At 34.0% G+C, this 19001-nt stretch overlaps 1 protein-coding gene across 3 annotated transcripts; it reads right to left on the reverse strand.

The window, feature by feature from the left end:
- Positions 1 to 54: 54 nt before the first annotated feature.
- Positions 55 to 18484, reverse strand: LOC108368432 (ras-related and estrogen-regulated growth inhibitor-like). Of its 3 annotated transcripts, XM_017623279.1 has the most exons (6): positions 18435 to 18484; positions 17631 to 17639; positions 12337 to 12740; positions 6456 to 6512; positions 1216 to 1289; positions 55 to 468 (listed from the first exon to the last, which is right to left on the reverse strand). In XM_017623279.1, the coding sequence occupies exons 3-6, from the start codon at positions 12422 to 12424 to the stop codon at positions 64 to 66; spliced, it is 624 nt and encodes a 207-aa protein (XP_017478768.1). In that variant the 5' UTR covers positions 12425 to 12740; positions 17631 to 17639; positions 18435 to 18484; the 3' UTR covers positions 55 to 63. The 3 variants fall into 3 exon arrangements, with proteins under 3 accessions (XP_017478768.1, XP_017478767.1, XP_017478769.1); XM_017623278.1 differs by lacking the exon at positions 17631 to 17639 and having other exon boundaries at positions 12337 to 12770; positions 18390 to 18477; XM_017623280.1 differs by lacking the exons at positions 12337 to 12740; positions 17631 to 17639; positions 18435 to 18484 and adding an exon at positions 12240 to 12262.
- Positions 18485 to 19001: the final 517 nt, after the last annotated feature.

Raw genomic sequence — 19001 nt, forward strand, 5'->3', positions numbered from 1 at the left:
CAGCTCTCTGTCCACATCTAGCCCACCGTTTCAACACTTCTGCCATATACGTATGTATATTCATCAGTCTTTCGGCAAATTACTGTCACTCTTCCCCCGACTATAGGGTCGCGCACCGCCCAGCATACGCTCCAATAGACTCTGTTTCGATTTTCGCTTCGACGCCAGCACTTCCTTGCACAGTTCGTGAAAGACTTCGGCCACCTGATCGACATGATCCGCCGCTGATACTTCGCTGAATTTACATTCAAAGTCTTTGGCTAGAATTTCACCCTCGTCGCGGCTCACCTGACGCAAATGTACCATATCGACTTTATTGGCCACCAGCTGAACGGGCGAATCGGATTGTAGGTCAGATTTGGCGCGTCTTATATAATTGAAAGAGCAGCGATCGGTGATGGAGTAAACGAGTAGCAGGCCATCAGCCCATTGCAGTAATTCGGCGGCATTAGGGAATTCGTCATCGGCCTGCAGAGTAGTGGGTGGTGGTGGTGGTGATGATGGTTGTTTGGTTGTTCAGCAGGAACGCATAATGACACCACCAATGACACATTACAACAGCGTGATTCGTTGTTGTTGTTGTTGTTGTTGTGCAGTGAAAGGTGACATCAGCCAGTGTGAATATGAAAGTAAAATAGAAAAATAAAAATATACATGAGTAAAGAAAGGAAAGGATAATACATAGTGCGCATGGAGACAGTCGCACTGCCACAGCTGCTAGACTGGGTGAGATTGGCACTCCTCTTTGCTAGCGGATAATGGAAAATTGAGTTATTATTTCAACAACGCACTACTGACACACATTGCTGCAACGCGTGCACTCTCTCAGACTTTGGCACATAAAAAACTTTCTGTCGACTACACAGTTACTTTTGCAGAAGGAGCCTCCGAATAGGCGCACATACATATATCTGTATGTGTTTTTTTTTTGTGTTTGCAGAGTTCTGCTTCACATTTACAGTTGTCAACATGCAACAGGAGTGATTTCACCTATCACACACATACACACACACACACACACACGCATACCTATGCATACATGCAAGTGAGTGAGCCAACTATACACATGAATTGAATTCACTTAACACACAAACAATGTCCTTGCCATCCTTGCCGTCCTTGCTCTGGCGGCAGTCTGCCAACGGTTGTGTGTACATACATACATATTTACATATGTTTGTGTGTGAGCACGCATTGTCAGAATAATTCACTTACCTTGGGGCATGTGTCTAGTATTTCAAAAAGCACCGGCTCCCCATCCACCATCGCTTCGTGTTTGTATCGATTTTCTGCAATACAAATAAACATAAAAATGCTTTTACAATGTTATATGTATGTGAGTGCATGAGGTAAATATCTATGTATGTACATATGTAAATGTAAATTAAATTTTTTCGCCTTAAAGTGGAGGAGAATTTAGAATGAAAGCACGCAAACTTAGTGTGAAACTTAGAAAATCTGGGTTGAATGCACAGAGACAGGATACTGTGGAGTTTATGCACGATACTTATGGAGTTATAAATATTTCAAAACTAGTATTTCACTTGATTCTTTGATGTTCTTGATGAAACCAATATTAAAACCAAATTTTATCGAAATTGAACAACGTTTAAGATATCCGTATACATTGCTATGAGCGTAGTTTTTCCATAGATATGGAAATTTTAAGGAAAATGGAGTAGATTTACTACTTTTAGCTGAACAAGTTAAAATACCGTCTCCTAGCGACTAGCATCTCAAATTATAATATCTGCAATCATAGAGATAATTCCTAAAACGTCGAGACTATGGAAGCTGTGGCCGAAAATCGGGACATTTCTAAAGCATCGAATCCGGACATACAACTTCCTTTTTAATACAGTTTTATTTAAAACAAAACAAAGAGAGAAAAACGTTAAAACTTTTTTTAACTTAAAAGTTCGTTTTCTTTGTTTAAAAAATGTTTATAATTTTTTTTTTTTTAAATATAACCTACTATCTCAAAAAAAAAGAACAAGTAAATCAAAATTTCCAACTCTGTAGAACATTTATAAAATTCGACGAATTTTAAAAACTGCTAATCAAAACTTTAAATTTATTTATAAGATTTTATAGAATGGTTTTGAGCATGCAGTTTTGTAGCCCACGTAATTTTAACACAATATGGTATGCTAGCTAAAATCCGGTATAAACAATTTTTGCTACTGGTATAGACGCCAAGCATATTACCCTGTCCACCTTCAGTTCATACACTTTGACATATTTCTGCTTCAAGAGTGTATGAACTGGAAAGTCTGGAGTCTAGTACACATATATACAGTCTCGGTCATATCTATAGCACGCCATTTCAAAGTGATATTGTGTGCCACTTATATTTATTTATTAATTTTTAAGAATTTTCAATTAAAATTTAGTTCATTCTCAGACAAACCCCATATATACCCAAGTTTAACAATTTGTAGAAAACTTCAAAAAAGTGCAACAAAATTTCACCTAAATTTCAAACTTTTTTCTCGGAAGTGTTAGAATTTTTTTGAGTACAAAGTTTTTTAGCCCCTGCAATTTTAGTGGCTACTAATTACCGTTAATTTTTTAGAATTTTTTTTTGTCGCATTGGCTTCCATATAATGAATAAACTCAATTTATTTGTGTATGGAAGAAAACCGCAACACCTTTGGCGAAAAAAATTGTAAAAAATCAACGGTTACCTTTAGCCACTTGAAACTTGCACATTATCAGAATAAAATTGATTGGGCTATAAAACTGTGTATCCAGAAAAATTCTAACACTTCCGAGAAAAAAGTTTGAAATTTATATGAAAATTTGTTGCACTTTTTTGTAGTATTCTACAAATAGTTAAACTTGGGTTTATATGGGTTTTGTTAGAGAAAGAACTATATTTTAATTGAGAATTCTTAAAAATAAATAAATAAACATAAGTGGCACACAATATCACTTTGAAATGGCGTGCTATAGATATGACGTATCTATCAATTTTCTTAGAAGTCAATTAGACATGGCACTGATATGGAGGGGTAAATTCCTGTGGTAAACGTTAACATATCTGAAGACAGCCAAGATCAGGCATTGCTCTTGCAAAAAGAGCAAACTATATACGAATGCTTCTATTGCCGTGAATTTTATGTGAAGTTCGAGCTTAGTGCTGATCGACTACACCGTGATCGGGGACTGCATTTCACTACTCTATTTAGTGTAGTTTCAAAAATTGAACCTGAACTGAGGACCGATAACGATATGTATGTATATATGTATATTTATTTGAAAATTCTCTTACTATGTTCTATGAACGACTTAATACATAAATAAGCTATTATCCGTCATAATGTTATAGAAATGCCCTGAATATCAAACTTGATGACCTTGGTCGAATTCACCTGGGTTGTAATAAAATACATTTTCAGTTGTGGTTTATGAGTTTTTATTTGCTTTACTGCAGCGCTTTAAACTCGCATAATAAAAAAAAATAGAAAATCTACAACTAAAAAATTGGTGTGATTAAATTTCTATAGAAAGCACGCAAGTGCGGTGTTTCGTTTCTTTTGTGTGTCATTTATACACAAGTGTACTACGTGCGTTTTAATACATTGAAATATTCTATTAGTTTTTTTTTTTTAGCCACACATACAGATTTACTTCGTCAAATATTTTTCCTGTCATTGTGAAGTAATTATTGAGTGTTTTTTTTTCCATTTTCCAGTGCATTGTAATGGCACGAATTTATAGAAGTATCCTTTTACAAAAGTGGTAAATAAGTAAGTGCTGCAATTAACTGGAATTTAGGTCAGGGTAGAGAAATATATACATAGTTGTTATTGTAATACCTTTTTTTTTACAAACTCATATATTCATTACACATGTATGTATATGTAGGTAATTGCATGTATGTTAGCATGCAAGTCTCTCTGGAATTCTTTAATAGCTCTCTCAAAAATTTATTTTCAATAATTGAATTTTTTACATCGCTTGTGCTTTAATGAATGCTTGGCGCTTAGTTGTATTTAAAATCAATTTCTCTTGCTGATATTTCATGAAGATAGCGCGAATCTGACGGGACTCACAGCCCAGTAGAGTAAACAAAATTTATCTATAAAAAAATAAAATAATTTGAAATGGGAAATTTTCTCTATGGATCAGAATTTTTTATGAATTCCATTGATGTACCTTATTTATGCATGGCTTTGTGTTTACTTTGTGGAATTCGGTTTTTTTATAAATAATATAAATTAAGACTCGATATATTAAACAGAGCAAATTATTCCTTAAAACTGAAATATGTATAAGCATGCTGAAGGTGGAAATTTTTCTGTCGATTTATATTGAGAGAACAATTTGTGCACCTGGGGTCCCTCCACTTTCGTTAAGACATTAGGACGCAGCACGCACATCAGAAATTGGAGGAGAACCATAGCCAAACAGTCAACAAAAATTTAGCCATGCGCCAAATATTTATTTATTTTTTTTTATGAATGTGTGCCGAAAAAAAATTAAAAAACGAAATTTTTGCTTTAATGTATTTGGAAATGCGCTTGTAACTTTTTATTTTATCGATCTGTGCTAATATACATGTATAATCATATTTTTAGATTTATTGCGAAGCAGTTTATAAGCGGACCAACAAATGCAAGATTCGTGCTGCAATTTAATGAAATTTTGTGTAAGAGCAGTTTATAACTTCCAGCTGTTCAAAGCTGACCTAAATGACCTTAAAAAAGGCGTAAGAGCGTAGGTACGCATTTTGCCTGATATTATTTTGAGCAGAAAACCAGTTTTCAATTTGTAAGCATTTTTTAAAAGAGATGCTTTTCTAATTTCTTCGTGTTTTACTTTTTGGAATAATATTCATGAATTTTTGGGATGCTTTCCATCACATAATCAGGTAACAAAATTACCTGATGAAATATTCAACGCAGGTGCTTCATAACAAAAAGCGGCAAAAAATTGATCGATGCACGCTTGTCTCGAACGTCGTTAAAATACATTACGCGAAAATGTTACGGTGTTGATTCACATTTTTAAAATCTCTTTAGAAAATATATGTACGAGTAAGTAAGGATGGATTCATTGATCAAGATAGTTAGTAGAAGACAAAATGGTCTTATGAAAGACTTTTGCCATTCGAAAGGCTGTGAGGAGTTGTAAGACCGCTGTTAGAATTGCCCTGTAAAATATATGTATATTTGTTAGGGTGCTTTCTTCGCGACTAATTTTCCCCACTACTAGCTTGAAATTTTGTGGGAAATACCTTCTCGTTTTTTCCCTATCTCCTAAATAACAAGATCTACAGAAAAATGGAAATGACAAACTTGTAGTAAATTCAATTTCCTGCAAAAAAGTTCAAGAACACCAAATCGCTAACATCGATATTTCTTGAGATAGTGTGGAATTTTCATGGGATATTGAAATTACTATAAGTTTGTAATTTAAATTTTTTCTGTGGCTCTTGTTAGTTACGAGATAGGGGCAAAAAAAACGAGAATTTCATGAAAAAATTGGGTTTAGTGAACCGTACTACCTCGCTGGTAATATTAAAATTAAGGCCTACAATTTTCAGAGATTTTTTTTGGGTATTTTTCACAAAAGATCGAGGTGGGAGTGAAAAAAATAGTCGTGAAAAAAGGCACACATTTATATTTCTTTTAAAAACAATAAAAACGAGTAAAAAAAATAAATTAAATAAAAAAAAGCAAATTAAATGAAATTAAAGCAACAAAATCTAAACTTAAAAATTATAAAAAAAAATATCAAAAAAGAAGAAATAAAATAAAATTAAAAAGTGATAAAAAACAAAAATTAAAAGAAAATTGAATTGAAAAAACAAAAAAAAAAAATCAAATAAAAAACTAAAACAAGATCCTTAAAATGAAATGTAATAAAAAATATATATATTTTTTGAATGAATAAAATCTGAAAATTAAAGGATAATTAAATTCAAAAAGAAAAAAAATTCTTTACAAAATGGAAAAAAACAAAATAAGTTTCTAAAAATTAAACGAAATTAAAAAAAATATTTTTCTATTTTAAAAAGTAAAATCTAAAGTCAAAAGAAAAATGAACCAAAAAAGAAAAAAATTTAATAAACAATTGAAATAAGTTCCGAAAAAATAAAATTAAAAAATATTATAATTTTTTTAAATTAATAAAATCTAAATATTAAAAGAAAACTAAATTGAGCAAGAAAATAATTGAATGAAAAAAGAAACAAAAAAAAATACATAAAAGTTTCTAAAAACTAAGGGAAATTAAGAAATGCATGAATATTTGTCTTTTTAAAATAATAAAATCTAAAAGTTCAAAGAAAAAAATGTCCGCCCGAGAAATATTCGCTTTAGAGACATGAATTCTTAAATCAGTACTCAAATATTTGTCTAGAATAAATTGGTATTATTAATTATGTTCGCCCATAATGAGCTAGTATAACAAAACACAGAAGTGCTTTAAATTCGTCACTTAAGTACCTGTTTGATGATCATATTCGCCAATATAACGTTTGGTTAGGAAACGCACAATCAGAGCTGAAAGGGGGGAAAGAAAGAAAATTATAAACTGTTAAAACTCCATTAATTAGTGTTTGCTATGAAATATGCAATAAATACTACGACATGATATATATTACCTCAAATACCAAAAAAGAAAATCATGTGAATTTAATGTAAATTAAAAGAGCAATAAAACGCGCAAACGCCCACTAACAGTTCACCTGCCTGTGGGCGCAAAAAACAAATCACCAAAGGGAGCAATTTTCCCTCAAAAATAACAAACAAAGGTGCCAGCGATGAATTCGGGTCAATGAGTGAGAAGCACAAAAAAAAGCGAAATGTAACATTAACGAAACGAAAAGCAGCAAATTGAGTCCAGTAAACAAAAACGAAATGTTGAATTTCACTGCTTGACTTCATTATAAAATCATGTATATACATATGTACATACATTGTCAAACGAAAAACTGTCAAACAAATGGAAAACAGCTTAAGCAACCACCCACATAAACGCTGGAAGACTCGGCGCACACTAGCATTAAAAAATATGCGTGCGCCCAGTAGGAATTGGCTGGAGTAATACAATTTGTTTTTATTAAGAATAAAGGGCACTCATGGTCTGAGAAAAGCTTTTGGTTTATTATATAAACTTGGTCACGAACTGGTCTGCTAGCTACTAATACTGGAAAGATCATTGGCCAAACTTTCCTCGATAGGTGGCGTTTCACTTGTGCTCTTTGATAGCGTCGGGATCTTAGGACATAATATGGGGTCGTAGTCTGGCAGAATTCACCAAAAAAGCCAACTCTGGATAAGAAGCTTGTGCGTCCTCGTTTGTAGGTGTCTGCGGAGCACTCCACACCACGCCTAATATAGCCCTTAACGGTATGCTCAGCGTCGTACTCTTTTGACATTGCGGACTAAGTTGCCGCGTTCACTCCACCATGAGGCTAAGAAGCTCTGGTTTTTCCTTCCACCTGGCATACGAGCACTCGGCAACTTTGACTTCATACCGGAAGAAATGGATCGGTGCGTTCTGAGGTTGCCTTCGAACGAATTCTTCTATACACATATCCTTTTAAGGGATAAACGGGAGAATTTCAGCTCCAGAAGAGAACAGATCCAATAAATATTTTCACTGGTGTATCGAAGCTAGACGTCAGAACTGTTGGCTGTTGGATTACCGATTAGAAGGATAAATATCGACTCTGATAGCGAAACGGAACTCAGAGCTCTGGGGTCGAGCATGATGCGTTGGAAACTGATCGAGGAGTACTTGACATCTCTTTCAATCGCCTCGAATTACATCTGAATCAAGTTTCTTTGGGTCTCAGAACATGCGACATAAAATTCCCTACAGGTAGGTCATAGGAGTTTATGTGGCAACTTGGATAGATGAAATTTTATTCGAATCAGCAAATGCTGGAGAAAACCCTGACATGAAAAGTTGCAAAATCTTTCTGGCTTAGTTGCGACTTCTGCACCAACTCTCGATTCTGATTGGTGTACTGTTAGGATACTGTTCTTTAAGAAAACATGCGTTGCGGCTTAATATCGTCACGGACCTCTACTGTCACAGCTATTAGAAGAACGATGAATTGGAATTATCACTCTCAGCTAAGCGGTTTTTGCTATATTAAGGTTTAAACGTCTCCCGAGAAACTCTCTGGAGTGGACATGAGCTGTCTGCGGAAACTTGTTTTCACCACACAGCGCTTTTCCTAACTTCACATGGATTACCTTCAGGTAGTAATAGAATTTACAACACATTAAATATCTGAATAAGCCTCTTGAGTTATGTAAAAAAAGAAAATATACCTAGTAGTAATATACAATTTTTCAAACAGGTGGCGACCCGCTTCAAAAATATTTTCGGCCGCAGACTTTCATAAACCCCTTTAGTTTCTTACCCACATTGCAATATTTAATTTATATTACCAATTAAATTAAACTAAAATTTTCAGACAGGCGGCAACCTTCCACAAAAATATTTTTGGCTGTAAGCGTTTTTAAACCTCTTTATTTTGATAGCCATATGGCAATATTTACCTTATCTTATCAAGTAACTTAAACTGAAATTTTCAAACAGGTGGCAGCTCTCTAAATATTTCCTTTTTTTAATATTTTAAGTGCGCCCTCTAGCAATACATCACAGGCGGACAAAAATTCTAAAATTTTTTGTTTTGGCTTCTGTTGCTCTAGTACCACAAATTAATTTTTCTTTAATATTTATAATGCGCAGACATCATACAGCCAAAACCGTGCTAGAGAAGCACATTTTAAAAGCTTTGCAATTTTTTTCCTATTGGGTATGCATTGGTTTGGGTGTGTTTACGTAAAAGCGAAAGCCTTTCTTTCATTTCTGAAAAACAGCTGCTATTGTTCAGCCAGCAGCGACGCCAGCTACAACGAGGTTGTTAAACTCGCAACCTAAAAAAGGACTTCCGTTTTCAATTTATGCAGCACAGCCAGGGGAGAAACGCTACAGGCGAATTGCGCACAAACATACATAAGTGCATGCAAATTAATTTCACATACATACATACATACATACATACAAAAGAACGATCTAATATGCTTGCTGTCCGTTACAAAGTGTTACTGCCGCTGAATTGCACCTTAATGTTGCGTGTTTGGCTCACACAAAAGACGGACGGACATATTTAGTACAACATACTCTGACATACAGCCAGATGAGAGCAGCAAAGCCAGCAGCAGTACGCTTGTGTTGCATATTACAGGGCGCTTGAACTTACATTTGCACGCAAATTTCCTGCGATGTAAGTTTATAAGCTCGAATAGCAAACACATAACAGAGAGATAGTTGCATGGCAAAGTAGCATAAAGGTAACACAAAATCAACATGGCAACCAGAGGCAGAAGCAAAAGCAAAAGCAAAAATGGATGTAGGGGAAAAAAGTGTACTACCAAAGAATCATAGAAACGTAGTGTAACATGAAAATTTGTACAGGTTTTTGCCCCGAACACATGAGTTCTTCTAGCGAGTGAGTGTGCATGCGGCAATGCTTTGCTTGCGGCCATGCCACTGTGCGTGCGACGCGGTGTGTGTACTTACACTTCGGCAGTTCAAGCAATTGCATGTATTGGTGCTTTTATGCAAATGACATTTTGTCCACTTGATTTGAGTAGCACACCCACCCACATCAGCTTACAGCGACAAGCAATGATGAACGCCTGCTGGCAAATTTGTTTGAATGGGTAACTCTTTAATTTCACCCTACTACCTACATACATACACACACATGAGGGGTGGGGAGGGGGATAAAGAGTTTGTACTAAGTAAACGCAATTTGAATGAGGCAAACTACATATTTTGTGTGAAATTGAGAACATTTGCAGTTGTGCGCACCAAGAGTAGCAGAAATACTGTAAACATTTTCTTGCATTGCCTGTTATTTAGGCTAATTGTGGTTTCATGAGGAACTACTTACATACATACATATGTACATATAATGCAACAGGGAAATGAAATGCATTTGGAATTGTTGTTAGATGTCGAGATATGTATAAAATCAAAGAATTTGTGGCACGAACATGTTTACAATGGACAGGATGACTATCGAAAAATAGATTTTTTTTTTGAGAAAAATTTGTCTATTTCCCGGCCACGTTTTTATTGCAGAATTTCTTTAGAACGAAAATGCTTTGACTGATGGAGGAAGACTCCTCCCCACAAAGTACTTGATAAATAGCTAGCATGGCGTATCCTATATGAATTTGTGTTAGAGGTGTATAGGGCGATCCAAAAAAAAAGTAAAGTCGGAAGTCAGGGAAAAAATATAGCCCTATTTTTTGTTTTGTTATAAAAAAATATTTAGTCGCTCAAAGCGCTCAAAGTGAAACTCAGGCTCTCCTCAGGAGATACCCAGTAATAATACCCCTTTTTTACTTAACCATTTTCTTATACTAAATATTGTTTATTGGTCCCCTCATTGATTTTTCTGGGGACCTATAAGATTTAGTTGCTGTAAAAAAATTATTAGAAAAACAATTGGGTATTATTATTGGGAAAAATATTAATTTGCGAGAATTCTATACCATTCTTACGAAAAGTTTTTTCCTCATATAAAATACATGCAAACTTTTGAGCGACCTCTAAATATTTTTTTATATCAAAACAAAAAAATAGGATTATAGTTTTTCGATCTAGAACCAACCTTGGCGCTGAAGGCATCGAAATTCCACCTTTACTTTTCTTACATGCATTTTGGAACCACCCTAATGTACATATACTCGAACATTTGCCAAGTGTGCGCATTTTCATTCGTCTCATAAGATGCTCTTGCTTTTGGGCAGTCATAAATAATTGAAAATATTTACATACATTGCTATTGCTAAATACGCTAATTTGCAAATTTTCCCAAAATAAATAAACAATTTTAGAGTACTTGCAAAATCCTAAATCATTGTCGCTTTGTCATGTTATTAAGGAAGTGTAAACAGCTTTTGGCATATTGTCGTAACAATTTTCAAAACTAATTGGGCATCACGTCAAATTACGCACCTAACTGCCATCCCTAAATTGGCGCGTCAAGCGCCAAACAACTGTCAAAAATCCTCATGCCCATACAATTTGTATGAAGCATCCCACAATAACGCGGCGCTAACGCCGAGCAAATGGAATTTTCATTTTTGACAGGGCGTTACGTGTTGAAGTTGGATGCGGAAGACGGAAAGAAAGAGAAAGGACAAAAAAGTGAAAGAGGAAACGAGAATAAAAACGAGAGGATCTGAGAAAACGTCAAAAATTACGACGCGTTGATTTGGGGATAGCGCGCGCTGACACTCGTCGACAATGGATAACGCAACGCTTAGCGCTCCAATTTAGGGACGGCAGTAAGTAAAGACAGCGTAGATATTATAATTGCTATTGGCAGGGGGCATAAATTTTAACCTAATATACAAACGTACATACAAACACTCTGATAGAAATGCGGCGATTCTCACCCTCTATAACATTTTAATACTAATATCTTCGAGAAACCGTGTTTATCTTATTTCTGGCTCGAAACTCCTTCAACGGCGGGCCTGGATGACACAAAAAGCCTAACACACAGATAAAAGCCGTAATGTCGGGTATTTCAAGAATGAGAACCAAAGTACTCTTTCACCTTACAGGTTTTCTTAATGGCTGTGCGGTAAAAAACACTTGTCAGATTTGGATGTTGTTTTTGGGAACGAGTGGATGTTCTCTCATGACGAACGAGAAACAGCAGAGCACAATATGTGTCACTGTAAAGCCTTTACTTAGCCGATATTTTGCTTTCTGGGATTACCGCACCTAGAAGCTTGATAGCGACACGCGGATCGAAGAAGGCCTATAACAAAATTAAGGTTCATTGTAAAAGATCGTCGTTGATTGCGGTAAACAGGCGACATACTTTCTCCTTGAAATAATAATCTAATGTAATCTAATCCAATCTTTTCAACCTTAAGAAACTAGTTTTAATACTTTTAAATTACAATGGACTCACCCCACATCACCTCACTTCAACTCACCTCAGTTTCCATAAACTAATCTATATTTAATCAACTCAACTCGCCTCTACTCTTCTCAATTCACCTCAAGTCACCTTAACCCGCCTAACCCTGGGATTCACCGATTTATGGTTCGTATAGCCATTCGGATATGCCCAATTTATGTGCAAATTTAGATTTGTATTTAGTCCATACATACCTATTTATGTTTATGAATAAAAAATATGAGTTAATAAAATTAGTTTTAGATGCATCTCAACATACCGCTCTTGCCAACGCTCGGCGCTCCAACGANCTTATGTATGTCAATGAATAAAAAAAATGAGTTAATAAAATTAGTATTAGATGCATCTCAACATACCGCTCTTGCCAACGCTCGGCGCTCCAACGACAGCAATTTTTAATTCTGTCAAAGTCGATTTCTTGCGACGAATACCGCGTGTTGTCATTACCGCTAAATTTATGTGAGCAATGTAATATCAAAATAGCAACCACAACAACAAACCACAACGACGATAAACCGCAAGTGAAATTCACAAACCGAAATGAGTGAATAAATTGAATGTTTTATGTACGCAGCAGGTGAACCGATCGAGAATGGAAAATGTACTTGCGGTCAATAAATGCACAAATTTATATATCCTATTGGCGCAGGCACATGTATATATGTATGTATATGTAGGTGAAGCACAGACTTGAATGTATGTCTGACTTTATATGTATGTTTGTAGATTTGTTTATTAACCAACGCCGGTATTGTGTAGTCTACAGTCGTTTTTTTGTTGAAATTTTTGGCTGTAGCAAAAATAAATAAATATGTAAACAAATAAATAGTATGCTTATTTCACACAGTGACGCAACAGTGCTGCCTGGTTAGTACGAATGCATATCAACTGAAATATGTACATATGTATGAATGAACAATTTTTAGCGCGTAAAAGCTCCTAATTTTTGTTACGAGTAAGAACACGTAGTATTAAGTTAATTTTGTTTTCATTAATATTTTAGCTGTAAAATTGTACACTTTTCTTTACTCATATTGCTTTTGAAGGACTCTATTGTTTTTCTAATCGATGTGTTTCAGGAATCTGAAAATTAACGCATGAATAAATGCAAACTATTTTATTGATTTGTAAGCTGTATAGCTTCTAGTTATATTTTCTTTTTATTTTGTTTTCACAGTTTGTAATCACTCATTAAAGGCATTTTTTTTTGTTAGTTTTCTTGAAAATTTTTGTTTTTACAATTTTTACGTTTAAGTATGGAATTTTTATTACATGCGCTTACAAGTTGCCGCTCGGCTTTTCCATTTCAGAAATAGTTTTGTTTTCGATTGGTGCTTTGTTTTTATTTTCCATGTATATATATGAACAAATTTCTCCAAGCGATTGTTGATCAGCAATCAGCAGACAGCGACTAACGAGCAAATTCCACATCGCGATGCCCGACGATCACAAGCAAGTAAAATATGTATTTTCAACAGAAATACATACATACTTATGACTTATACACATGTTCTGTTTAATAAATGAACAAAAATCAACGGTTATTCTCCTGTCATCCTAATTTTCTTGAACTGTTATTTAAATAAGTTTGGCGCTGTCTTACGCTTTGAGGTAATTCTTTTTCTTTTTTTCAAGTCCACAAACAGCCAGTAACTGCGAATCGCTTTCATCGAAATGGCTTAAGAAACACCATTTTCGCCAAAAATGCCGAGTCACATATCTGTTGCGGTAATTTGCGAATATTTGTTTTTCAATTATATGTATATCGTCAACTGAGTGGAAGCTCGCCTTAACTCGGATGCCGATTCGAAAAGACCCTACCTCAATATAAAGTAAATTTAGCGGCAGCCGAGATGACATTGCACTCAGCTAACGATGTATAAAATATATTAGAAAAAACTGAAAAATAAAATTAAGTAATTATTTCGAAATTTAAAAAATCGTATAAGTAAGCACTTATAAAAATTGTTGGCCCAAATTTTTTTTACACCATACCTCTATAGATTTAAAAATCTAGAAATTTTCAAGATGTTTTTTTCAAGATATTAAGCTTTAGGCTTTTAAAAAAAGTTTATTGCAAACTCTAAATTAAAAATAAACTTAAACTAAATAAAAATTATTTAACAACTTTATTTACAGCTAATTTCACGAAAGCAATTTAAGTAAAAAATGATTTTAATTTTTTGAACCGTATATGATAATTAACAAAAAAAAAATAATTTTTCATTTAAATTGCTGCTGAAACCGACGGCTAGAATTTGGAATTTTTTATTTTGTGAAATTAAAAAAAAAAAAATCAAAATTTCAGGATATTTTAAGATCAGTTGGAGGTTGTGTAGTAGGGTCAAAACATAGTGGAGCGACGAGCAAAGAGCATCGAGCAAAGCGCCCATTTCAAACGCATATGTTACAATGGGAGAACACATAGTGAAGAGCAAAGCATACATACACGTTTGTAATTGGAGCTTTGCTCGATGCCAGCTTTTTGCTTTGCTCGCGGCTTCACTATGTTTTTACCCTAAGAACGCTTTTGCCAAAAATTGTTTTTATTTAAAAATTCTGTAAATTTCTAAATTTTTTTAATTTTTTTATATATTTTTTCTTTATATAAAATCGCCTTTGTAACGAAACCAGAAACATTTTTGTAACTATGTTAGCTTTTGATATATTCAAAAAAATAAACTTCCGAAATCCCGGAAATTGGGAAAATATTTTTGCATAACTTTTGAAAAAAAATAAATACATTTTTTTCTGGAAGGGATTCGTTTTTTGATAATAGAAAAGTTCCGACTAAAATTCATGCATATCAAGAATGGTCGATTCAAAGTATTGGTCGACTCCAACCATTTTTCGGTTTGCTATACATAGATTGACCCATATGTATTCCCCTTAAGTCTTAATAAATTTCTCAAACGTTTTATACATAGATTTTAGGTTTACGATCAAACGAAAAAAGAAAAAAAACCCATAGGTGGTTTTCGCTTTCTCACCATCAGTATTTGAAGGCAATGAGCAATAATCCGAAAAGGCAAAATCCGCTCTATATGGATGCTGCTTTGAAGGTTTCAGTTGACGCCAAATAACTTTTACGGTTTCGAATAAATTTTTTGCTTTTAATTTTCTTAATGAAAAATTTAAGGTTTTCTAAAAGTGTAAAATATTTAGTAATTTCCATCAATATTGCTACTAATCGAATGGTATCATGAATAACATTAGAAATCTCATTTCTAAATATTTTCACCACTGATCTTCCCTGAAACATTTTTGAAAATGTTTGCATAATAAAGTGTCGTAATTCATTGTTCTTCTTAGTTTATAGATTCCAAAACAGTCGGCTTCCTTTTATTTTAAATTGCTGTGAGTTTTTTCGTTACCTATCTTGGTCTGATCTTGGATATAAAAAAGTGATCGTGAAGGCAATCTTTATGCAGAGATTTTTGAATTTTTTCAATATTGCCCGAAAACTTAACCTCGCCACGGCTCTGAGAGCTTAACGCTTTAATGAATCTTCGAACTTGCTTGAATAGAATGGGAACTTATGTATGCGAATCTAAATCACTTTTTGGTTATGCAGGAACTTCTATAAATTACTTATGGTTCAAAATTAGACTGATTGGTTTTAAAGATACTCATCTGAGAAGAAAATCGAAATAACAATGAGTTGCTTCCATTTTACCAAACCAAACATTATGCACTACTTGCTTTGAGATCAAAAAACTTCTACGGGACTTTTTTATCTGATAGATTTTTATTGCAATTGCTACACTACACGTATTCCTCAAATGAATGAGCGAGGGCAATTTGAAAAGTCAATGAATTTTTGAATAAAATATATTGTTTGTTGTTGGCAAAAAAGCGTTTTATTTCGATATACTTGGTCCAGCGTTTTACCAGTTTTTTAATTCCTGCCAAATAATAGGTTTCCCAAGGTCCTCAAAATAAGTATTTGTTTCAGTGATGACCTCACTCGACCCGAATCTTCTGCCGCTTAACCATTTCTTTGGTTTTGTAAACAGGAAATAATCACTGGGGACTAAGTCTGGGGAAAACATAAACACACATAGTTGATTCGCAGCCCAATTGATGGATTTTTTCGGCCCTGACTACACACTTGTGTACCAGCGCAATGCCTTGCTGGAATATCACTTTTTTCTTGGCCAAATGTGGTCGTTTCTGCTTCAAATCGAATCCGTAAAAAATCTCCGAATAAAATTTGCCAGTTATTGCTTTGCCCTTTTCAAGATAATCGACGTGACTGACACCGCGTGCATCTCAAAAAACTGTGGCCATGACTTTATCGGCCTTTCCTTGATTTCGGTATCGGTAAGCGATTTTTTATGCATAAAAAAGGAAGCCTAATCAGCACACGAAATTCAATTTTTTCAATGGCTGTCACTGAATTTTTACCAGTACGGTACAGTACCATGTATACCGCAAGATTCGCTCGAAAATTTTTGCCCTTCTTTCGAACCATTGAAACGCCTCACGGGGTCTATTTATAGCAGCTTTAATAGAGATGGAAAATGCCGAATGGTATATGTACTCGATACATATCTTTGGTTAAAAGGTAGACCTAAATCATGAATTATTTAAAAAACTCTCAAATGTATAATTGGATGCAGTTACAGGCATCACTATGTTACGTTGTTACAAGGCCTCACGTGAGAAACTCTTCTTATTCTTTTTGAAGCAAAGGTGAGATGAAGGATATTACCATCTCCCTAATGGATGTACGATTTCATTTGCACAAAAAATTTATTCACCCCCTGTCACCTTATTGCCATAATTGCCGGCAGAGTATAGCGATTTAATGCTATAAATACTTTTTGATCACAAAAGAAGCTCGTGCTAAATTTTTCGCATTTTCCACCACTCAAATTTTCAATTAAGAAAGCGCTTAGTGTCAGCATCTAATGCAAATATGAATGTATATGGATCATCCTATGAAAAGAAAACCCACCACAAATTGGCAAAAATAAATTAGAATTTTTTTTTAATACTTGCTGTCATTTAAAATTTTCAATGTCAAAAGAAATGCAGCTTTCCTTTATATTAATTTTCGCTGTGTTTTATTTACACTTTTTAGTTAATAATTTTTTAAACTCATGCGCGTAATTAGATCACTAAACTATGCGTTTTTTGTCGTTTTGCTGCTTTAATTTAAGATGTTGAAAATGTTTTTGTTTTATGTCAACATTGAAAGCGCTTTCATCTTTTTTTTTGTTTTTTAATTTGACACAAAAAAGCCCGAGGTAGACACAGCTGAAGGCACCTACCTGCCAGCAATGAAGCTGCAAAAAAGTTACTCATACGCGGCGTTGTGCTTTGATCGTCGGCTACCGCTGTGCCGCTTGTATGATTATTTTTTTAATTACACATTTTTTTTTACTGGTACTAAGGTATTCATAACAAATCAAATTAAATTTTTTCGCCAAATTTTTCTACTTTGCCGTTTCGCTTGCCTGTTGCTGATCGTGTGGTTGCCTTATATTTTTTTTACATTTCTTTTTGTATGTATTTGCATGTTTATACTTAAATATGTATGAAGGCGAGTGAATGTTGGCTGATCGTTTGGCAACGTGCTGGCATGGCACTTGCCTGTTCGATGTTTGCGTATTTTAATTTATTTCTATAATTTACCCAATCTTACGTATTCATGCTTAGATGAAAACGAAAATAGAGTCCCTGAAGCCAAAAATTTCGCACAGACATACAGTGACTCAAACAAGTATTCACTGTTTGTGCTTTTAAATACATATTCATAATGTTTTTCAAAGCAATTTTTTTGTTTGTTATTGTTTTATAAAAATATTGTTCAGGTTTTATATAAAAACGCAAAAGCCACCAGCAAAAATAAACTATTTATTAAGAATCAATGCGAGGTTTTAGTCGCTTAAAAATTGCACTTTATGATATTGAATTCTATGGGCTATAAAACTGTATATATGCTTTAAAGATTCAGATTGTAAAATTCAAAATTTTGATGCAAATTTTTTGTATTTTTCTTACTTTTGTATAAAGTTTGAAATTTTGATTTATATGATTTTGGTTAGTTAAAAAAAAAAAAATAACAAATAAAAATTTAACTTGAAAAACATTGTGAGTATTTACAAAAAAAAAATAAAAATAAAAAATTCTTAAAACGTGAACACTTGTTTGAGTCACTGTGTGTACGGCTTATGCGCAGATATATGTGTGTTGATAAAAAAATCAACGTAAGCGCATGCCGATGTAAACAAATGTCCGGTGAATTTTAAATTAAATTCGAAAACTTGCTCCCACAAATTTTTCATATACACTTTTTTAATATTTCTTAGTCTCATGAGTCGAATTACATAAAAAATTTTGTTTTTAGTATTTTAAGGTTTTTTGTTTTTGTTTTAAATATTTATTTGTATATATGTATTACTTAATTTTAATAAATTTATTCTCTTTTAAACAAATTATTTATCACTTTTATCGCTCGTTTTGACCGGCAACTTTCACTATGTTGCAGTTTCGGCCCACTCTTCGCCACTAACTGAAAGCGCTAATGCATACGAGACTGGTCAGCTCTTCAGCATGTTGTTGCTCGTCCGCACTGATCGCTCATTTGCCGCTGTTTACACTACTAATTCAACGTGTCGAAAATTCCTTTGTATCTTTTCGAAACAACATATTTTGAAATGATATTTTAAAAATAGCTTAATGTTGAGGGAATTAAAAATGAGAGAGAGAGAGAGAGTGAAAGAGAGAATAGTGAAACTGGTGGATCTCTATGAAGATCAAAATGGGTCGCAAGTAAACTGATGCTTGAGCATCAACTCTTTAAATCGAGAATAATCAAAGTCGCGTATAAAGAAAAAACAGTTCAAATTATAACTAAAAAAGCCAATAAGTAGCTTAAACTTATAACACTGAGCAGCCTATTTATTAAGGTGGCCCTTAAAATATCAAGAAGTAGAACTTTTCCCTAGCCGAGACGAGCACGGCGGTATGCGTTTATAGAATTCAAACGAACAAACATTCATTCTACATATGT

The sequence above is a fragment of the Rhagoletis zephyria genome, unplaced genomic scaffold (assembly GCF_001687245.7).
Source record: "Rhagoletis zephyria isolate East Lansing unplaced genomic scaffold, Rhagoletis_zephyria_1.1 Rzeph_scaffold_03118, whole genome shotgun sequence".
NCBI classification, from domain to species: Eukaryota; Metazoa; Arthropoda; class Insecta; order Diptera; family Tephritidae; genus Rhagoletis; species Rhagoletis zephyria.